The sequence below is a fragment of the Liolophura sinensis genome, chromosome 5, assembly GCF_032854445.1.
Source record: "Liolophura sinensis isolate JHLJ2023 chromosome 5, CUHK_Ljap_v2, whole genome shotgun sequence".
NCBI classification, from domain to species: Eukaryota; Metazoa; Mollusca; class Polyplacophora; order Chitonida; family Chitonidae; genus Liolophura; species Liolophura sinensis.
The window spans coordinates 12,399,305-12,423,784 of NC_088299.1; the positions used below are offsets into that span (position 1 = coordinate 12,399,305).

At 38.5% G+C, this 24,480-nt stretch overlaps 1 protein-coding gene across 1 annotated transcript; it reads right to left on the reverse strand.

The window, feature by feature from the left end:
- Positions 1-15,746: 15,746 nt before the first annotated feature.
- Positions 15,747-17,786, reverse strand: LOC135465471 (uncharacterized). Its single transcript, XM_064742711.1, has 2 exons — positions 17,147-17,786; positions 15,747-15,925 (listed from the first exon to the last, which is right to left on the reverse strand). Exons 1-2 carry the CDS (start codon positions 17,784-17,786, stop codon positions 15,747-15,749), a joined length of 819 nt encoding a protein of 272 aa, XP_064598781.1.
- Between the last annotated feature and the right edge of the window lie 6,694 nt (positions 17,787-24,480).

Below are 24,480 nucleotides of genomic sequence, written 5' to 3' on the forward strand. Positions count from 1 at the left end.
TATTTTTGAATCACTGTCAGCAATAGAGTATTCACTGAATTTGTATAATTTTCAGCTTACCAGATGGTCTGAGTATTCCTGTAGAACTTATGTGTTTTTTTTTTTTTTTTTTTTTTTGTACAACCAGGGCTTAATTAGTTTACTGATCACTCCATGGTGTGTGGTAAACATAGGCCTTTGTCCCTATACTTTGGGTTTCTTTTTTTTTTTTCCAAGAACCTGGTATGTTTCAACCTGTCTCCCTGTTTACAATGGACTATTTTACTATTACTTGGCTATTACAATGTGGTCTAAATACTTCTGCATTCATTACAGCAGATAATCAGAGAGATGAATAGTAACGACCATAAATGACATAATAAAGCATATAAATTATCATACATAAATCTGGTGACAACATCGGGAACATGTTTATTTCGTTGCTGTATAGTTACGTGACAAATCATATGCTACAATTTTTTCTTTGTTTGCTAGTTTAGTACCCAAAATATATTACCTGTGAGGTAGCTACAAGGTTTAAACAATGCGGGAAAACCAGCATCTAAGAAAAACCAATCAGCAAGAAACCACAGTACTAGTTACTGCAATTTTCAGTTCCAATATGAATACATTCCGCCAAACCCTGATACTGATAGGTGATGTTTACAGAAAACTAACCCATATTCGCCTAGTAACACGGATATATCCAACATATAAATACAGTATTTGTTACTTCCACCGTTTTTGCTTTACTACTCACATGGTGTGATAAGTCGGCTGTCAGAGATACAGCTGTGGTTCTAAATGCAATTCAGTGGTGAGGAGATTTCACAACACCTGCACGAGCCGATCCGATCGCGTCCTTAGTGCCCGGCGCTGATTTGTACCTCCACGTATAAAAGAGCCACTATCTGCCAGGCGGACGAAATTATCTCCCCTGTTTTATGACGTGCAGGTGAAGATTTTCGGTGCAAGTAACATCAGATTGAACAACGTACCGTACACAACATACTTTATATAACCTAAAATTTGGTATGTAAAAATGAACTTGATGAAGCACATAAAGGCCATAAAATAATATTTTTGATGCCAACACTTTAGTTTTTCTGAGAACGAATTAATCAAACTTCACAAAAAACTTAGCCGCAGCAATTACAACGTTACTAACCTATCCAAAAGTGGTTCTTCGTGCGCCGATTGCCCAAATAGCTGTAAGGACAAAATTTGTGGTAAGGCTGACAACATTTAGACGATATAGCCGATTGATGTTTTTTATACGAATTTTCTGCAGCTTTGTTATTAAAATAGCTCTACATTTCAAAGCTAAGTCAGATCTTATTTCCCAGTATAAACCGGCATGACGGCTGAGGTGTGGGGGAAAAAATCCTCAGCACTGCGATCAACATCGATCAAATAAATAAACACATATATATCAAATACGGCATGTAATCATCTATATTTGTTAAGTGAAAAAGTAATACCTATCGATATTAAATTATTTTTGTTTTATATATTTATTGTTGATGTGTTATTAATTTGCCCCAGATTCAGTTTCGTGAAATATTTGTTTATTGATCAACAAGATGGTATTGATAATGGATTTAATTCAATGTCACCGTGACAATGTATGGTAGCTGTTGTGTGGATGGAGGAAACCAAACATGAACGCGGTAAACAGAGGCCTTCGGCAAGTTACTGTCACCCTTTACCATGTGAGGTGGACAGAATATCACGTCATACCCTGGCGGCCTTCAACGAATGTATATCGGCGCAAACTGCTCCATGACTTGATCATTGAGAACGAGGATATTGACAATGGAAAACACGACGAGGATGAACAGCAACCTTTACTGCTTGAACAAGCTTTTAAGCGAAAACTCGTCACGATATGGCTGAAGTATTGTCGATGTGGCGTTAGGCCATAATCATTCATCCATTTAAGCAGAAAAGACGCTTTTAAGATTCGTTGAATTTTGAAACGAAACGCTTAAACAGCTATTAAGTTTTCGGTAGTAGCTTAAAATCATTAGGTTCCACTGGGTGGAAATGTACAGTAATACTCATAAACCTCGCGGTGATGTAGAAGTTAAATATTGCTCAGTATAGGGTGTTAGGCGCCAATCAACTATACATTCACGGATTTCATACCCCAGACTATGTACTCCTGAATGTACCTTTGTTACATTATTTATGCTGATGTTGTTTGTGTGTTTTTTGCTTTTTTTTCAAAAGACTATGGAAACAAGTTTTGCTTTACTGACGGCACCATCGACATAAATACATACACTTGCTTGTGTAAATGTTCTTTCCAGGGAGAAAAGTGTTTGACTGGGGAGTAACCATGAGGAATTCATTCCATTGGACTTGTTGTCGCTAGTCATTTAAGGCATTCCTTTCTATACCTTACCATCATTTTGTTGCGGCAAAAGCTTGCTCTACCATCACAGGCAGTACATGTTTTCAGTTTATTAATCTGGAAGTCTTAAGCTAAGAGGTTTTTGCATACTAAATAATTCATTGTCGGTATATCCTCGCAGTCAGTATTACTTCATACACTAAAACATCCGTAAACCTTTGTGAGTTTTCATACAGCCACGAAAAAGCACTTTTTGTTTTAATCCATAGATCTATGCCCGGGTTTCCGGTGTTCAACTGGTGGAACTCTGGACACTGACACGTGCAAATGTAACTGCAATGGTCCGTTTGGCGGGGACACATATGACGACAATAAGTTAACGTTGACTACACTGGATTTTGAGGATTTTAAGAATGTGTTTACTATGAATGGCATTAAGTAATAATGCAATTCTTGAAACAATTTATCGCTTCGATGGTCTAATGATTAGAAGAAAATGGTACTTGTTGCTTCCTCGCTCGGCGCCCCGCACTGAGAGATTAGGGCAAGGAAACAGGACTGATTGACCCGGTTTCAGTACAATGTGAGGTCTCATGTCTGGTGTCTGCGGCATTACACTTCACAGACTCGTCAGACACGCATACCTAATAACTCCTCGTCGCCATACGACGGGAAAATTGTTAAGTACGACGTAAAAAAAAAAAAAACAAGCACCACACACGTTTCATGAATCAAGTTGTGCTGAGCTGAAATTGTTCACGATGATTCACAATGTAGTTAATTCCCAAGCACTACATACATGTTTCATGAGGCAAGTTTTGCTGAGCTGAAATTGTCGACGATATCTTACTGCTCATGCGCCCTCGCGAGCGCCGTTACGGATATCTTGATCATGTATGTTCCAGTAAATAACCCGCGTTTGTCATTCAGTATATTTAAAGCTATACCCTTAGATTTTAAAAAATCCATATTCGCTTATCAAATCAGATATTCTCTGTTTACCATGCAAGGATAGCTAAAATTAACACTTATTAGAAAATGCTAAACTCCTATATAGCTGTATCATTTGATTCTAAATTTTGAAAAAGTCATAAAGGTATTATTAATATTACGCACTTCGTTACCGTGGTTCTGACGCATTGGTTGTGTCATCCAAGGCGTTCTTTTCGCCTCAACCAGTCGGCGATCGCTGGTTTGACTCAGGTCTTTCAGTATAGGATGTTTGCCAGTTACCTGCATGCACAATGGTTTACACTAGACTATCTAGTTTTCCCCACCCTTGAAAAAGATATAAGGATGATAATATATATTCAGATGTAGGCCGAGAAATTTCAAGCGAAGTGTCTTATGGCCAAGACTTTGCTAAAAATACTGTGGTACTTAGATACATTGCTGTTTTAGAGCAATGTGGGTCAGAAAAGGACCTCATGGTTTGGTAAAAAGAAACCGTCCCCGAATTGCTGTTTGGGCGAACTGTGTATGGTACCGTTGTCCCGTAATGTGTGGAATCCATGTAGGTTACCGCCTTCTCTCATACTCGTTTTTTGATGTGTTATCACATGTGACACAGTGCTAAAGGTGAATGAAATCGGAGAACGATAAAGTATTTCTACATAATGATGTTACAAAGATATGGAGCCAGGGGTGTTCCTTCAGTTACACAAACAGTTTATGTGTGACAGTAATACAGGTTTATTCTATAATGATGTTACAAAGACATGGAGTAAGGAGTGTTCCTTCAGTTACACAAACAGTTTGTGTGTGACAGTAATGCAGATTTATTCTATAGTGGTGTTACAAAGACATGGAGCAAGGAGTGTTCCTTCAGTTACACAAACAGTTTGTGTGTGACAGTAATACAGATTTATTCTATAGTGATGTTACAAAGACATGGGCTAGGGAGTGTTCCTTCCGTGGGGGCACGGGAGCTATTTTTTTTTCAACTTGTTCGTCCGTCTTCCCGTTAGTTCCGATTTTGGTTTCCGCACCTTATCTCTATAAGTTGATTCGTGATATTTTTTTCGTAGTGGTTGGGCCATTTTGAGCTAGAATTTATGGCTTCTTTGCTACACGTATTTAAATGACATCACCCTTTTCAGAAATACTAGCTGACAGAGTGTTACAACATTGACAAGTCACAGATGGCTCCGTACTGAAGCAGAAGCTTAAAACCATTCGTGAAGACTGCTTGGAAGCCGTGAAACTGCAGGCTGTTCCAGTTTTCATTCGACTCACACAATGTTAATTCGTTCCTAAAAAATTCGGTTCTTCGTAAAACCATTCAATTCAGCCAGAATATAGAAAAGGGAATGAAATCGATCCTCATATTTACTCTACCAAATATTTATATTCCATGGTATGTGCTTTTATTAACTCCATAAAATCTTTAAAAACTTTTATTACATCATATAACTTTTACTGGAGTTTTACGCATATTCTAAAAATCTAAACCGATCCTCTGCTAAAACGAAATGAAAATGACAGTGAATCCAGGCGTGGAAACTAAGAAAGTATATATAGAAATTAGGACGAATTTACGTAAGCAGAGCCATGTGCCGGAAAGATAAAATGAATGAATGAAAATTTTATGAATATACACTCACAAAATGCCCTGTCAGTTTATAAACTGTCTTTAAACAATATATGTACCTCAGTTGAGCTTTGGGCATGTGTGATGAGAATCATGCTTTTGTCAAAATATTCGTGCCTGAAATAAACGCGACTTTTACAATTCCAAAGTTTGCACATTAAATACTTCTGACAAAAACTAGACATCAAGTCATGTATGGCTCTCTGATTGTGAAGATAGACAATCCCTTGCGCTCCTGCATGGCAGCAACACAAGCGGGGCATGCTCTATCCGCACTCCTAGGCGGACACAAACCCCCATTACAACTTCCGGTTTTCGGAATTACAAATGTAATTCTGTGTATTTTAGGGTGTAAAGTCACCCACCTCTCCCTATACGCTTCTGTCTGGTGCTTCTGAGGACGTACTATGTACGCACCTTTACACCTCATATTTTTTGTGATTTATTTTGAAATTCTTACTTGTATGTACTGGACTATGTTACACGTGATCTTACCGATAACTACATGCGTAATAAACAAAAATTCGAGCTGATATCAAGTGAGTACGATGGTAACCAGGCTAGAACATGTGCTTCTTTCTTTCTTAAATGTTGTTACGTCATGGATTACCTAAGTCAATATCGTGTGGCAATCGGGACTTGGTATAACTTTGTGTGCTGTAAAAGTAGGGTACACCTTATCAAACTTATAAACTTGCTGAATGAATTAACAGTGATTTGTAATGCTACTGACTCTTTACTATTTTGTGTTATTATAGGTATTCTTTGTATGTTAAACAACTTGAATTACGTTTTAATTGTCATTATCGCATTACTGCTTCGATGCGGAGATATACATAAAAATCCGGGACCACCAAGCTCGCATAACTTAAGATGTTGTCATTTTAATGCTAGGAGCCTTCTGGCTCAGTCTGATGATCAAATGTCATCATATTCTAAGTTAGACGAAGTCTCAACCGTACTTGTAAATGAACATGATTACGATATTATTTGTGTAACAGAAACTTGACTTAGTTCTGCCATACCAGATGAAAGAGTTAATATAGAAGGGTACTACATTATAAGGAAAGACAGAGATAGGCATGGTGGGGGTGTTGCCATTTATTGTAAGTCATCATTGAATATCACACGCAGATTAGATCTTGAAAATGAAAATGAAATGCTATGGATTACAATTGAATTGTTCAATAGAAGTGTATTAGTTGCTGTATGTTACCGCCCTCCTAACCAATAAACGGAATCACGGGATCTTTTTATTGATAACTTTGATTCTACTCTCACTTCTGTTATATCAGAAAACCCACATGCTTTACTAATATTTGGTGATTTTAACGATCGCTGCACTGACTGGAATAAATACCATGATAAGAGTGAATTAAAAATGAAACTTTTCGACCTTTTGGCTGGAAAAAATTTATTTCAAATACTGAATGAGCCGACAAGATATACGGAAGATAGTGCTTATTTATTAGATCTAATAATCACTGACAATATGAGATATGTAATAGATTACGGAGTGGCTTGTCCCATGGCTAATCTTGACCACTGCACGATCTATTGTAAACTGGATGTTCTGTGCAATGATAAACCTAAATCTTTTAAAAGACATGTATGGGACCTTAAATGTGCTGATATAGACCGTCTACGTAACTTACTGTCTGTCTCACCCTGGGATATATGTGACGTTTTCACTGATATAAATTACAAAGTGTATGCATGGTCAAATCTTTTTCTGTCATGCTGTAAGGAAGCTATCCCAAATAAAGAAATTACCGTGAGACCTCGCGAAAAGCCCTGGATGACCAATGATGTGCGATATAAGTTACGAATTCGAAATAGATGCTTTAAAAAGTATAAAAGATCTAAAAATGAAAAAGATAAATTTCGCTTCTATATAGCCAGAAGGGAGGCCAACACAGCCAAAAGAGAGGCTATTCGTCGCTATGCTACACGTCTAAAAACCAAACTATCTGACCTAAATCTAGATACCAAGACTTACTGGTCTTCAATGAAATCAATGTTGGGTTCTAAAGCAAAACCTCCAATACCACCACTACTTGTAAATGGTAAAAATGTGTCCAGTGATATTGATAAGGCCAATGCTTTCTGTGCATTCTTTGCATCACATTCTGACCTTCCATCTCCTGTCCCCGACTTGCCGGACTTCTCCTTCGTTACTACAACTCGTTTAAACAGTATACAAATAACTGAAAAGGAAGTCGGTCAGTGTCTCAGTTCGTTAAATACAAAAAAGGCATCAGGTCCGGATGGGATCAGTAATTTTATGTTGCAGAGTGCAGCAGGAAGTATAGCACCCTCGCTTACTAAACTATTTAACTCTTCATTACAAAACGGCGTCTTTCCGTCCGCGTGGAAAAGGTGCCGCGTTTGCCCAGTATTTAAAAAAGGTGATCGACATTGTATTTCTAACTACAGACCAGTATGTCTTCAACCATCGATATCCAAAGTATTTGAAAAAGTCGTCTATAAACATTTATATCAATATCTTACGATAAACAATATTCTTATTCCTCACAATGCAGGATTCAAAAGTGGTGATTCAACTATCTGTCAACTAACTAAAATCGTCCATAATATTTATAAAGGTTTAGACAACGGTAATGATATGTGTTTGGTATTCTTGGATGTGAGCAAAGCCTTTGACAAGGTTTGGCACACAGGTTTACTATTTAAGTTGAGGCAGATGGGTATTGGAGGAATGTTACTGGCGTGGATAAATGATTACTTATCTGATCGATCAATCTCTTTTTGCCTCAACGGTAAAGAATCTAGCTCGAATCCTACGTACTCAGGAGTTCCTCAGGGCTCTGTACTTGGTCCTTTGTTGTTTCTTATCTTCATAAATGATATAAATACTAATATTGAATGTGACATAAATATATTTGCTGACGACACATCCTTGTTAGAAGAAATTAAAGATTTACCAGTCTCAGAAACTAGACTGAACCGTGACCTTAGCAAGTTAGCATCGTGGGCAAATCAATGGTGTGTCACATTCAATGCTCTTAAGACAGTTTATTTACTTGTATCATTAAAGGGAAATCCTTCCTATCCCAAACTGTATCTTAATGGCACGGAGGTGAAGAGCGTTCAGTCCCACAAACACCTTGGGATCTTTTTACAACACAATGGGAAATAGGACGAACACATTAGAAACTTAGTTAATAAATGTAACAAAAAACTGAGTATTCTCAACCGATGTAAGAAATGCCTTACCCGAAAATGTTTGAAAACTCTATACTTCAGTCAAATAAGATTTACCATCCTGTTTGACAATTGCGGTATAGTGTTGTCTCAAAAACTTGAAACAATTCAGCAAAGAGCTGCTCTTCTCTGTTCTGGAGGCCTACGTCGGACATCGTATAGTAAATTATTAAATGAACTAAGATGGGAACCGCTTTATGTGAGACGTAGATCCCACAGAATTCTTCTTTTCCATAAAATTATAAATGGGCTATCGCCTCCTTATTTGAAAAAATTACTACCATGCGGAAATGAAGCTGTCGTCAGTACATACAATCTACGAAATAAGCACAACATCCGTCTTCCCAAAGGTCGTATCCAGTTGTACATGTCGTCATTTATTCCCCAAACAATTAAAGATTGCAATTCAATACCTCTCCACTTTCGTCACGACTCTCTAGAAAAGCTTAAATCCTATCTTAAACCTAGTTTTGTTGAAAGCATTACTATTTCCGTACTGTACGATTCTTTTGTAACATTTTCCTCGATACTGCATTGTAGGATGCGGATGGGACTGAGCGCTCTTCACGCAGACTTATTTACCAATGGCCTTTCAGATGACCAGTCTTGTCATAAATGTAATTACAAATGTGAAAATTCTCATCATTTTCTTATTGAATGTCCCGCATATGCCGCTCAAAGGAAGCACATGTTCGACAGGTTTACTAAAACGATTTCTCCAAATGCTCACTTATCTATTTTCCTTCCGCATTGCTCAAAACATATCTCAAATATTTTACTTTTTGGATCAAATGACCTATCTCTTGAAGACAATAAAACCATATTCTGTTCTGTGCACAAATTCATTCAAGATACTCGAAGATTTATCCATCGTACTCACCAAGTAGTTCAAACAAGCTCCTTTTAAGGTACAAAGTGCTAAGACTGAAACCCATTCCTAAATCTGTTATATAATCGGTACTTAATGAAGTATATGAGTGTGTGCAGTATTGGATGCCTATGTGTATTGTAAATATTGTAAATATTTTATTCTTCACTATCAAGTTTTGATTATATAAATGTATGATGTATATAAGTTTGAGGAGACCTCCTAGTGACCCATGGGTTGTGGGATATCCTCAGTAAACAAATAAAGAATTAAATAAAATTAAAGTCATTTTTGCTGCCAGCCTACCGTTTTTGGTGTACAGGTGCATGCTTGGTATCAAAATGATGGAAATTGTCTAAGCTTTGGGCAGCTGTGGGTTTTAATGATGAAAGTTTGAAATTCTGGGCCAGAGGACACATGGAGATTGGTGGTGATGAGGCTGCGAGTGACGTCCCCTTGGCGTTGCTGGGCACCCCTCCCAACTGCCGGCAGAGAAAAGTCCAGACTTTGACGGTCAACCTATGTCAACATTTAATGCCTTCTTTCTCACAGGCTGGGGCAGGTATGCACCAAAGCTTATTGGCCACGGAATGTTTGTGGCCGAGCTACAGCGTTAAACGTTAACATTGTCTCATATGGGAAATTAATGGGGATATGTGGCCAGGTAGATTGGCAGATAACTGTGTATACACATATGTAACATAACTGATGTGTAATTCAGTAGATGCTTTACAACTACGACACATTTACACTCTGTTTAAATGGTGCTGAAAGGGTGTTAAATTTTCAAAAACACCTTTTTATCCATAAAATGTATGAGCTACTTTCCAGCGTATTCAGATTTTTCTCATTGCTTGTCTACACCTCCTATAATATATCCTAAGTAGTTTTTCTCATAGCTTGGCTAAAGCTTCTATGTTATGTCCTAAATAGTTTTCCCCTCATAGCTTAATTGTCTAGAGCTCTTATACTGTATCCTAAGTTGTTTTTCTCATAGCTTGACTAGAGCTCCTGTATTACATCGTAAGTCGTTTTTCTCATAGCTTGGCTAGAGCTCCTATAATACATTGTTGACCATAAAGTTGGAATAAATTAATTCGACGACTGAATTCGGAGTTATTCTAATTGTACGCGGTATTGAATGCTTGATTATGGCGTAGATATCAGCATAACACCAAATGTTGGTCTTTTCTACACATATCAGCCTATTGTAATCTTTAATGGATCGATTATAGGCTGTAGAACGGCGTAAAAACAAAAACTGGCATTTCAAGACGAAAGGATTGAAGGCTTTACTGCAATGTCTCCATATCACAAACATAAAAGTATTTGTTCCCTTCGTATTATAAGTTACAGACAATACAGTTTGTAAGAGAAACAGTCATTAATATCTCGTATGACCACCCCTGACACGAATCAATGCGTCAAGACGTCGTTGCATGCTGTCGACCAGATTGTTAATGAATTCAATGGGCAGAACGTTCCACTCATTGATCAGAGCCTGTGCCAGTTCTTGCAGATTTTCAGCAATATTGTCACGTGCGTTGATGGCTCGCCCTAACTTGTCCCAGGCATGTTCTATTGGGTTCATATCAGGGGAACACGATGGCCAAGGTAACTGCTCCACCCCTTGTGCCCGAAGAAATTCTCGTGTTGCAGCGGCCCTGTGTGGTGTAGCGTTGTCGTCTTGCAAACGAAAATTGTCTCCATAAACCCTTCGTGCGTATGGAAGGCAATAGTTTTCAAGGATATCAATGTACACGACGGCGTTGACGTTTTCGGTCGGCACCACCAATGGCGTTTTTCCACCATAGTGAATACCGGCCCAAACCATTACTGAACCGCCACCCCCTTGATTGTTTTCTTGCACACAGTTATCTCGAAGGCTTTCTCCTCGCAAACGACGAACCCTTTGCCTTCCGTCCACAGGTTTCAGGAAGAAGCGACTCTCATCCGTGAAGAGCACATGTCGCCAATGCCCTAACTGCAATTGTCTGTGCTCCCTAGCCCAGCGAAGCCTTTGGACTCTATGTTGGGCGGTTAGGCGGGGACATTTGGTCATACGTCTTGCTCGATAACCATGCTGAAGTAATCTGCGATTCACCGTTGGTCGGGAAACATTGATTCCGTAATGCCTTCGCCACAAACGGCGAAGATGGTTCGCAGACATTTTCCGGTTTGTGCGAGAGAGATTGAGCAGTCGGCGGTCATCCCGTCTCATAGTCAGTCGTGGTCGTCCTGGAGTTTGACGTGGCCTCAAATGACCCACGTCTCGATGACGTCTGATGATTTTGCTGACTGTACTTTGCGATATGCCTACAAAATCGGCAACATCGGACTGTTTGTAGCCTTCTTGATGGAGGGCAATCACTCTCCGGCGTATTGGCATTGGAGTAGCACGAGGCATAGCCGGAATTCCAGCTACACTACTTTTTGTTCCATGCGAAACCGAGAACTCCGTTATGCGCGAGGTAATTTGACCTCTCTCTGAATGAAGATCACCGGAGAAGCACCAGGCACAGGGCTTTTTATCACTACCATCAGAGCCTCTTATGTAATTCTCATATTAGCATAGAATAAAACATTTTTGTACACGTAGTAGAGAGAGATTATGCAAAAATTCGTGTCGGCTTATATTATTTTTGAGGCGAAAAATAATATTAAACTTCTGGGATTGTGGCTAAAATATTTTATTTCAACTTTATGGTCAACAGTGTATATCCTAAGTAGTTTTTCTCATAGCTTGACTAAAGGTCCTATACTGTACCCTAAGTTATTTTTCTCATAGCTTAGCTAGAGTTCTTATAATATATCCTAAGTAGTTTTTCTCATAGCTTGGCTAGATCTCCTATATCATATATTTATCCTAAGTTGTTTTTCTCATAAGTTGGCTAGATCTGCTACATTATATATATATATCCTAAGTTGTTTTTCTAATAGCTTGGCTAGAGTTCCTATAATATATCCTAAGTAGTTTTTCTCATAGCTTGGCTAGAGTTCCTATAATATATCCTAAGTAGTTTTTCTCATAACTTGGCTAGATCTCCTACATTATATATATATCCTAAGTTGTTTTTCTCATAGCTTGGCTAGAGTTCCTATAATATATCCTAAGTAGTTTTTCTCATAGCTTGGCTAGATCTCCTACATTATATATCTATATCCTAAGTAGTTTTTCTCATAGCTTGGCTAGATCTCCTACATTATATATCTATATCCTGAGTTGTTTTTCTCATAGCTTGGCTAGAGCTCCTATACTATATCCTAAATTGTTTTTCTCATAGCTTGCCGAGAAGATCATTTAATTATTTATTTGACTGAGGTTTTACGCCGTATTCACTACGTATATTTCACTCATAGGTCCCTGGGTCGTTCCACTGTGCTGGCCTGCTAACCCCACAGCCACAGAGGTATTTGACCGTGGCCTTGTCCTTGACTGGCATGCAATGTTCCATTTTAAAAAAATCTTTCGCGAAAATTTCACCCGTATGTATGAAAGGTACAAACATATGTAATCATTGCAGACACACTAAAGTAAGCACTCGTGGTCAACAATAGCGCCAGTATTGTGCACAACGGGGCATTGATCAATGAGGAAGGATTGTATAATTCAGATCATGTGTTCCTGAGCTGCGATTTTGAGTTAGCAGGTGCGCCAAGTACATGTGGTTTCTATGGACATTAGTGCAATCGAAGAATTGTAATATTCGACCTAAAACAAAAATGACAGAAGACAATCAGTCAATAAATCAGTCAAATACATGTACATGTATAAAGACAGACAGCCACAACCCGCGCCTTGTCAGAATGGCTCGAAGCTAACAAACGCTTCCGAAACTCCGCGGTGTTAGTAGGAAAAGTAAGGTCAAAGGGGTATAGTTTATTTATGCGTCGGTGTCAGAAGTCGAATATTCCCTGTCATAAACATCGTTGGAAAGTAAGGAGACGAAACGTTCACCTATTTCTTTATTATTTCCAAAATATATGTTGTGTAAAACTCCTAGCGGAAACAGCAGGGTGTATATACGCCTCCTTGTACCTCTTTACGTCTTCATATGCATCCATATGTTTAAAATTTAAAAAAGTTCTGCATGTTCTTGTCCTTTCCATTGTCAAATAAGACAATGCTGTATACTTAGAAAGGATTTAATTAGTGTGTAGTCTTGATATGATCTGTGTACTCTATGTGTTCTGGGGATTATTTTCGTGGGCTGGCTGTTGTGCTGTGTGAAATAGGGACAAAGATACAGTCAAATACAAATATGCACATTTTCTGACAAATGTCATATCAGGGCATCTTCACTAACAATTAAATAAGTAAATATATCAAATGTTACACGCCTCAGGCTAATTATGCAATACTGTCACTCTTTATGGAAAGACGAATACACAATTTTAAGACAATTACAGGTTGTGTAGCGCCCCGCACAGCTGCACCTGATTTATTTGTTTTGTTGATTGGTGTTTTACGCCGTACTCAAGAATATTTCACTTATACGACAGCCTTATGGTGGGTGGAAATCGGGCAGAGCCCGGGGAAAACCCCCCACCATCCGAAGGTTGCTGGCAGATCTTCCCACGTACTGCCGGAGGGGAAGCCAGCATGAGCTGGACTTGAACTCACAATGACCGCATTGGTGAGAGGCTCCCGGATCATTACGCTGCGCTAGCGCGTTAACCAACTGAGCCACGAAGGACCACCGTATGCCCGGATGTTCTTCGGTTTCCTCTGGACTCTGCCCGGTTTCCTCCCACCATAATGCTGGCTGTCGTCCCATCAGTGAAATATTCTTGAGTGCGGCGTAAAATACCAATCAATTAAATAAATTAATATATAGGTCGCAATTTTTAATGTAAAACACAAAAATGCTCCTTATTTGGAATTTACAAATTTCCTCATTGAAAGCATAGATTAAAACATGGTTGATTGTTTACATTTATTCTCCAAGACACCATCGCCATGTTATTCGGTATGAATATTATTCACACGGACATATTTTTTAGGATGGGGCATAGTTTATTATATGCGTAGAAAACGTCAGTAGATACGACAGATCACGTGGTGTGAGCGCGGCTTTACAGAATAAGTACGCTGGGAGGTAGGGAGTGTTTATCGTGTTGGCGTATATATTTTATGCAACTGCAGCACTCGACAAGTTGCGTTGCCTGATTTCGGATTTTTATGAGGCTGTACACAGCTTGACCTTGACGTAAGCACCAGTCCGTTACATTTTATTGGAAGTTCGCGTTCTCGCATTGCTTTCTTCTGCATTATTTGACATCTGGCACCAGCAACTGAAGTACATGCCGATATTTAGATTCGATCGAATACACCAAGAGTCCTAATTCGTCTAAAGTGTTGGATCGCCGCGGCTGATTGGGTGATCATGGCTAATAAGGTCGCAAGGTCAATTCCAGCTGGCGGAATTTGTCGGGAGGTTTGTCACGAATCTAGCGAAGAATGGTGATTTACTTTGAGCACTCTCTCCCACCCCCACCCCTCCACTCCCGACACTCGTAAACCTCACTTCCGTGGTATGACGGAAGTACTTGAGTTAGCCGTTAAACTCTGGCTAAATATTTCCATATAATGCAAGATACACATGCAAATGATTTCAGTATTTTAACAATGGTATAATAATACAATAGAAAAAAGAAGGTACTTATTATGAATATACAGTCAAAGTCAAAGTTGTAGTAAACGGCGACCCTGAACAATACCTCATATAAAGCATGCACCGGATTTTCAGTACAGTTGCCATTCTCACTCAGGTGAATCACAACAGGGACTTTTGCTTGGTGAACTCCGCGCATAAGGTTAATGCCTCGCTATTAACTCGAAAAATATAGCCACAGGTCATATGCAAGTCATAAGGTGAGAAATCTACAATCAGGTCTGCGCTGTCAGTAATCCAACAGCCTCGTTAAACTGAAGTGCAAGGCCTTTCCATAACCTTTATAGTATGTGTGACCTTGGCCTTTAAAGTGGGGCTTAATATGTTAATAGAAAACATGGCGACACCTTGGAAGATTATACAAACAGGGCAAATTATGTGCCTGGCCTGATCATCGTTCTCTTTTCCTATATTAAAACTAAATGAGTATTTGTCACCTGAATGTTTATAATATCGACATACTAGGTCATTTCTGTATTCTAAAATTTTCAGCATTTTTTTTAGATATTTCTTTAAAGAGAAAAATACACTTGGTGAATATCTGGGACCACCTCTTGGTACATACTAGTGTTGTCTCTGCATAACAGCGTTCTAAATGAGGATGTAACAATTGCTTAATAAATATATTTGCACGAAAATGTGGTCCTTTCAGCTAACAGATGTGTTAGGATCTGGGTTTGATCATATTTATACTTTTAATATAATATTATTATATTCAGATTGAAAGCATGTGTTTGAATATAAAGAACAAATGTACATGCACATAAATTTCATACACATGCGTCACATCCATGTTTAGAATATTAGTAAACATTGACGATATATACTAAGAGGTTGTCCCAAATACAAATTATACAAAATATGTTCGAATACCCCTTTCTCCTAAAAAAAAATCTAAAAGAGAAAATTATTAAAGACTATACATGCAAATAAGTTTTCAGTTTCTTTCACATCATGATTTTGTCATCATTTTTATGTTTTCTTCTCCTTTAAAAGATTCATTTTGAGAGTTCACACGTGTCACCCACTGACAGCGTATTTTGATGCTCATTTTTAAATACCGAATAAAACTTTTAACCAAATTTGGAGGTGCCACTTGGAATGTTCTGAGCAGAGGAAGGACACGAGTTTCTGAACGTAGCTAGCGATGACAGCTGTGCATTTCTCTGATGTACGTCGCCGGTGCTGGTGTGTGGAGCCCTTGGATAGAAGGACGAACCCCCGGGGTTTGCCTATGGAGAAACAGAAGTGTACATCATGACTACTGAATAAAGCTGATAAAGTTTGATGGAGATTCGATCAAACATTTTAAAGAGGACAGTTCAGTTTGAATTACGTCTTATATCATCCATGCAAGGTTATAGCACATTTGAGTTTAAAAGTAGATGAAACGTTTGAATCATTTAACTTTACAAAAGTAATTGTCAAGTAAATTCCAATATTAGGTCAGATATAACCAGCCGGCAAACTAATTAAAAAATACTTTCTCTTAAAAATAAAATGACATTTTACACTTCCCACTCAACCTTCGAATATATATGTTCATAGCTGACTGAATAGATCAAACCGCGAAATATCACATGTTTAAGTCGGGCATACGTAAAAAGATTCAAAACGATAAAGAATGTATAGATCTTGCAAATTAGAGCGTGTCCACGATGTCTTGACCTATACATATAATATGAATTTTGCACTAGGGTTGTCTCCACGCATGTATGGATAAACTTGGCCACGGTTATATTGGTGTAAATAGTAGTGAGAACGCAAAATTAAAACACAAATCCAGTAAACATGCCGTAAATCTCGCCCCTTGTTTTCTTTCATTTGAATTATTCATTCTAAATATTTGTTGTTACTGAAAAGCGATTTTTAACTAACCGTAAGAATTGTTTGAGATTCGATGTTATTTGGAACTGAGATCAGCATAGAACTCTAATCATTTATACTTGAGTGGAAAGAAGCTAAAAGTTTCATGAGGCCATGGGATACGTCATGATTGATAAAGCGCAAACACTGTGACCTGTTGCTCGTATACCACGAGCACTCACGGCTAAAAGGCAAGACGGTTCGGATGACGTTCCCGGGTTATAGAATATAACTCGCACCTGACTGGTTAATATTGATAAGACAGTATTGCGTTGAATTTTCTGTTGGCTTTTTAGCTTGTTTTGAACTGAGATATCTCGGTTACGCAACATCATAAAAATAAAAGGGTAAGCTTTTTAAACTTTATGTCAGGTAATGTATCCATTGCATACAAACATTTAATATATAGCATTGTCTCTTTTTAATTCTTTTTCAACACGACCTCTCATTCATCCCAACAAACAACTCATACCTCAAGTAGTTCGAAGTGTCGAAACGGGCAGTTCTAAGGTAAAGAAAACAGGAGGGGTAGAGGGAGATAAAGAAACCACCGAAACAGAGCTTTGTAATTTGTGCTATTTACTTACCCGTATCCTGGTCTATACCTTTCATTGACGTCACCAACGCGGGGAGGGGTACCCAGTGAGGAGGGTACTTGTATCTGGCAGTGTCCAATACTAATACTAAGTCTTTGTCGGCATGATAACCACCAATAGGAGAAAAGTGACCATCGCCCGTCTGATTTAGACTTTCGCGGGAATATGTAACCACCAATATCGTCTGCTCTTGTCTCGTGACCCATTTGACCACATCTCGGAACTCGCCCGCTGTCAACTCGGCAGTGGCACGCCTGGTTTTCGCCATGAGGAAGTTGTTTTCCGCTATGCAGACGAACTGGTCCAAAGTAATTCCATCTACGGCGGCAGTGTCTACTGAGGTACAACGACAACGACAAGCTAGCATCCTTTCGTGGTACCATCTCCATGGAAACTTCCAGACCCGGCCTGGATCCACGGACAGAGCGTTGAGCACCATAACAAGAGTGGACAATCCACAAAACGGCGGTTCGTCCTGAGTTCGGAACTGGGACACTAGTTTAAAAAAGCACTCCATATGTCCCGATCTTAAGGCCTCAGTGAAGATTTCTTTGCCTTCACGAGAAGTAAAGTCAACACAGTTGACTGGTAGTTGCTTTCTGTAGATAGGCTCCTCCAAGCTGGCCTCCATGCTGGATAGTGTAAACAGTCCTTCTATTTATTTGTTGGAACATGGGCCTGCTGACGTTCCACGATCCTTAATTCCTATTTTAATAGACAAATATATGCACATGTCATACTTAAATCGTCTATCGCTTTTATCTATTTTATCGTCTATTACTATTTTCACTTTTGTGTTATTTTAGACATTTTCATTGTGATGGCAGCTGTAGAAATGCATGTGGACCTATATATTGTAGTTTGAACCTTCCACGCATGAATGAAAGGTCATTCCATACCTCAAGCCGCGAGCATAAAACGACCAGATTCGCTCAGGCCCGTGATATGGGATTAATATTTTGTCAGTCAATCATAGACGTTCTTGAATACTTACTATATAAATCCGTGATCAAGACCTCTAGGCCATTACATGCCAGGGTGCACTTAGTACGTTCAACACTGTCGAACCGGAAACGGTTCATGGGTGTTCTGAATGAACGTTATCAATTGTCACAATTTCTTGACCAATTTATAAAGTTATCATACTTGAAGTTTTTATTAGCAACAACACCGAAAGCTGGTTTAATTCTGCATCGAGAATTCAGGCAAACGTGTGACGTCGACACAAAATTAGTTATAGTGTTAAATACCCACTATATGTAGGGGCCTCCGTGGCTCAGTCGGTTAGCGCGCTAGCGCAGCTTGATGACCCAGAAACCTCTCACCAATGCGGTCGCTGTGAGCTCAAGTCCAGCTCATGCTGGCTTCCTCTCCGGCCGTACGTGGGAAGGTCTGTCAGCAACCTGCGGATGGTCGAGGGTTTCCTCCGGGTTCTGCCCGGTTTCCTCCCACCATAATGCTGGCCGCCGTCGTATACGTGAAATATTCTTGAGTACGGCGTAAAACCAATCAAATAAATAAATACCCACTATGTATTTATGTGTAAATTTCGACAGATCTTATGCTGAAGATCATACCATGAAACAGACATCGTATGAGTGATTTGTTTTCTAATCATCCACTGGAGTATTTTAAACAATACAAATGTGAACCAAAAGATTGAAAACTGCAATATTCATGAGTGATTCACGGAATAATTGCTGTAATTTTTTCTAATTTTTGGTACATCTGGTCTGATCATTTAAACCAGTATAAATGTCTAAATGTAACAGGAAATTTAACACAAAAAATGAAAATTCTCTTTCATCACATGGTTGGTAAATTTTAATGAACAATATATACATATATTTGCTTTTCCGACAGAAGAAAAAACAGAGAGAACTGTGCTCTTTTGCTTTCAGCACTACTAATAACTGTCCTAAACATTAAAATACAAGAATGATACTGTTAAAATTTATAATTAAATCGAAGAACAGTCTATCCATTAAACAGGTGCTACAAGTCAACAAAATTTCCTAAAAACACGTAACATGCATGGGGGTTTCAGTGTGTGTGTTATTTGTATTTTATTTTAAGCACTGGATTAAAAGTTGATGATTTGTTCAATTCGGGTAATCCATCGCTTTGATTCACGAAACGTCGCAATTTATTATGGAACCAGAACGCAAAATTCTTTGCTTAGGTACTATTTTTATCTCACTTAAGTAATGTTTAACTTCCTGAAAGACTTAGGCCAAAAAGAAAGAAATAACTTAGACAATTTACTGCACTTAGGAAGGCTCTGAAAAAGGGCCCAGCATTACAGTAAATCAAGTTGTTACCCCAATATTGAGTGAAAGTCGGCATACAGTGAGCTGTCAAACTTAAATCCTAACGTTCAGAAGTGTGAGTCCTCATCTGGTCACAGATGAATAGCTATGGTGAAAGCTTTGAAAAGATTTATGGAACTGTTCAGTTGAGATTAATGCGGTGTACCATACGCATGTACACAGACGACTGGAAGACTGCGAGCTCCGTAGGGCTGTAATTACATATAGTTTCACAGCCCTGTCTTATTCCATTAGCTTACCTTGAACACCTCCGTACTTTCCCTGCTGGTTTCCCTGTACTACTGCTGGGCATCAAATAATTTGTCTGTCCACAGTCACTGTCTCTGTTATCAATTTCCCATGTGTCATCACTTGTAAATCTACACAAGCATAAAACTATAGTACAAATTATTTAAATTCCAACCCCAACCGGCATGTTTGAATGCTAAATGGAGTTGGAATTAATCCACTTTCCACTTCAGTTTCAACACCTACCTGAAATTGATAGCTGAGACGACTGTGGCTAAGGACACATCAATTATTCGGTGGACTGCACAAGACAGGGCTGTGATACTATACGTCAAAACATGAGATAATACAGATTAAAATTAAAACTGTTAACGTAAAATGTGTAGAAATACGAAACAACCAGCTTTACGAGGTTACAGACCTTCCCCTACCAGTGGCTGCCTTTCTCTTCGATAGAATGTACCCTTGACCGAACTGAACACCATGGGTAGTTCGCCCCAGTTACAGGTTTGTCTTAACTAGGTCATCCAATGAAATCTTTCGGTACATATCTTCAGTCGCACAATGTTCCAATAAAAGTCCATGTTAGTCTGGCTGTATCCGACCCACTTCCAGCAGAACTGGTCAGCCTACATCCACCAGGGGACCGGAGGTACATCCAACAGCGGGACGGACATCCACGAGGATGACGGTAAAGAATGCATGACCAAATACATGGCAGGAAATGCACATTACTTCGGTTACACTGCTCAACTGATCAACACACGTACACTACTAAAATTTATGGTTTACTACAAAGCTACTTCAAATTATCGAACTAGTGATGAATGATTCCTTTTTCCGTTTTCCATTATATGCTTGTATCTAGTGGTGCTTTTGAATATAGGCGCTTACAAAGGCCTATATTTTAAATGTATTTTATACAGATACGTGGCAGAGGTAGTTGGCACGCCAGTGCGGCACAATGACACAGGAGCCTCTTAACAATGCCATCGTTGTGAGTTCAAGTCCAGCTCATGCTGGCTTTTCCTCCGACCGTACGTGAGAGGGTCTGTCAGCAACTTGCGGATACTCTGTCCGATTTCCTCCCACCATAATGCTGGCCGCCGTTGTATAAGTGAAATATTCTTGAATATGGCGTACAACAACAATCAAATAAATAAATAAATAAATTCCGTGCAGGGCTATGGTTTTCGCATAGGTCTAACTGAAATATATCTCACTGCATCATTGATTTAATCCCCAAATGAACTAAAAAAGGTATTTAGGCTACAACTAGTAGGCCTACGTACCGTGTGTTACCGGGTGCACAAATTTTCCACGATTCCATCATCAGCTTTCATCCTAATAATTCAAAACTAAACATGAAAAACAAACAATTCAATAAATACAGCACTGACAAACCTGAAGGAAAAACTGAATTCTGTACTTCGCTTCTGTCTTACTGTTACAGGCGCTATCTTGACATTACACACATATTGTTAAAGCAAGCAGAGTGTGCGCAAAATACAATATTCACCAGGAGGACGGTAACTAATTTACCTTCTTATAAGTACTAAGTACAACATCCACGAGGGGGATGGTGGCTAATTTCCCTTCCTGTGAAAGTACTTTTTTGCTTTTTTGATGATAATTGCCATAATTAATACAGAGTAAAGCTGTCCAAAGCCGGATATTACATCAGGACAGTAATATTTTTACCGTACAATTGCGATACATAACGTCACCGTAATCCAGTAAAAGTTTGATTTATGATTTGTATCTAGTGATACTGTGGCTGAGATTTTAATTGATCCTTTTAATTAACGCCGTGTATTGCAGGCATAATTGTTCCATGATATGAAGTCAGTGCATGTATCATTAAAAACTAATCCGAGACGCTTGTGTGAAGTAGCATCGAATACTAGCCCAGTTGATGCTAAAATAGAAGATATATTGGTGACCAGTTTTATTCCCAATAATCAAGTGACAAGCCGCCTGTCCGCAAATGAAAATAATCCAGCCAAGTCCCTCGAGAATTTATTTTTTGAATATCAGTGAAAGTTTTAATATTGATAAGAAGCCGTGTATTATCGGCAAACAGATTTACTGTGCATTTCAAATTATCAACCTTATCATTTACATAAACAAGATGCGGTAACGCAATACACTCTGTTAAAGTGTAAGTTTTAATGCTTTACTCTCTATTGTTACTCGAATGTGTCTATCTAGTGAATAACGAGCACTGTCATTTCAATAATTAACCGTCATTGTCATTATATCAATTTATTTATTTCATTTGATTGGCGTTTTACGCCTCAGCAACCAAACTGGTGAGCCATTATCTCAAGTATATATCCAAATCACCAAGTATTCAAATTGTCCACTGCAGTCTTATCTGCGCCAGAACAGCTACTTATCATGGGTGTCACAATGTCTGATATACCTGTGCAGCGTCTTTCATGCACATTTCTCTTACTAATATGGTCGCAGTGAGATAAAACCCAGCTCATACTGACCTCATCTCTGGTGGGAAGGTCCTACCAGCAACCTGCGGATGGTCATGGATTCCTCAGGACTCGGTTCGGTTTCTTCTCACCGCAAAGCTGCACGCTGACAGATAATTGAATGATTATATCACTTGACGCCGCACTGGGCAATTTGGAACCATATTTTGGCGATCGCAGATGTATAAGTGAAATATTCTTAAGTATGGTGTAAACCATCAATAAGATAAATAAATAAATAAATAAATAAATAAATATACGTTTCCTTGTTTTTTTTTTTACAGCTACCTGGAACATGAGTGTTTTAAACAAGACAGTATTCGAATATGTAGTTCTGTAAAAACGGTGAATCCACAACGGAATGACGCAGGTTAAAGAAATCTACTCACTATCTGCTGTTGATGAGACGGAGAAGTGAGTCCATGGTGAGGTAAAGGCATGCCACAGAGGACCTTCAAGCGGTCTGGTCCGTTGCCACGGTCGATAAATAAAATCTGATGTGTAGGCCTATCGTTTATATATCTGCAGATTAATATGCCCAGTGTTGTGCTCCACTCGGATTTCTCTACTCACGCACTACTATTCCTCTACAAGACTTAATTGATTAATTAATTCTTCACTAATTGTTTCGATGTTTAATAAGAACGGCCGTTAATGCATTAACCTGTTATATAAGGAATGAAGTTACTCAGCTCCACTACATACAAATGGTTGAGATTCATGGGATGTTTTGTTATATATCTCATTAATAGCATCTGTATGAAATCGGATAGAAACTAGCATTGTAATGATTTGGATGCCGATTTAATATGGAGCATTCCTCCATCAGTGGACTCTGTTGACTTGTTTTTTACCTGACTCCCTCCTCATTTCGTACACTTTCGTATACTGTCTTAGTATTTTGTGTTAAAGGAGAAGAAAAACATAAAAATTATGGCAAAATCAAAAGAAAGAGTCTGAAATCTTATTTGCAAGTATGGTCTTTAATATTTTTTCGATTCGAAAAGGGTATTTGAAATATATTTTTTGTATGGTAGGTATATGGGACCATAATTTGGTATATATTATCTTTGATTAAAAATGTTATTTGAATGTAAATTTGCTGTTTATATTCAAACACATGTCTTTAATCTAAATTATGATAATATTAAAGATTATATTAAAAATATAAATATGAGCAAAACCAGGTTGAACACATTTGTTAGCTGAAATGACCAAATTCTAGTGGAAAAATATGTTTCAAAATATTTTCAAATACCCTTTTTCTCCGGAAAGAAAATATCGAAAAAAATATTGAAAGACCACATTTACAACTATCTTTTCGCACTCTTCCATCTAAACTGTATGTAATTTTTATGTTCTCTCCACGTTTAAATATCGTTTTGGGAAGTAACCTTGCGATTGTTGAACTGGAATGTTCACTTTTTAATTGATGGCTGGTGTCCGAAAGCTTGTTTCAACGCTTACGTCATAGTCAAGAGATTTATCTTGACTAATCTGCCCCAACTGAGATTAAACTGCCCCAAACTGATATCCTTGATATCCTTGAATCTGAAAATTGGATTAAACTGATTGTTGTGTATTTTCATTCAAAGAATATTTCACTTAGAGGAAAACGGAAACTTCCCGGGACGAATCACATAAAGCACTGATGTCGTTGTAGGCGACTGGCCTTTGCAGGACCTATAAGGTTATAATCGCGTGGGTCCAGCTTTCCATTGTCTGTCTGGTGTCCGGCCATGGACAGTTATTTCCCACAATTTCCTTCACTCATAAACAGCCTGGTGTCGTATTAGTGACAAAACTAGGATCATAAACTCCAATCAAGTAACAAATAAATACAGAGCTATATGTTCAGTGTTATTAATGGAGGACTGCTTGGAGTAAAACACCTGGCAATGGGCTTTAGCTGATCTCCTGACAACTCGTGCATCGCTCTCTACCTTTTTGCTTTACACCACTACCACCAATAGACAAGCTTCACCTTTGGAGCCTTTGAGACGAACGTAGGCTTGTTATTGGTTTAGCCTCATCACTTGTGTCCTGCCGCGCAACTCTTTATTCAGCATTCATGCATAATATTGTTGAAGGTTTTACTTAGGATTATGTTGCACATACTCTAGATAATGAGAATGCATGTGTATAAAGTATTATTACAGGCAAGGTTGAGAATGTTTTCTGACATCACTTCCTGCCTTATAGCCGTGACCCCAATGGCGTTGTTCATGATTTCTGTACAAAATTTGCTATTGGTGGCAGTGATGTAAAGCGAAAGTTATAT

Excerpts from the sequence above, each read along its gene's own strand:
- LOC135465471 (XM_064742711.1), bottom strand. The coding sequence starts at position 17,786 with ATGGAGGCCAGCTTGGAGGAGCCTATCTACAGAAAGCAACTACCAGTC. Across the intron at positions 15,926-17,146 it reads AGGTATAGACCAGGATACGG|GCAAACCCCGGGGGTTCGTC; the intron begins GTAAGTAAATAG and ends GTTTCTCCATAG.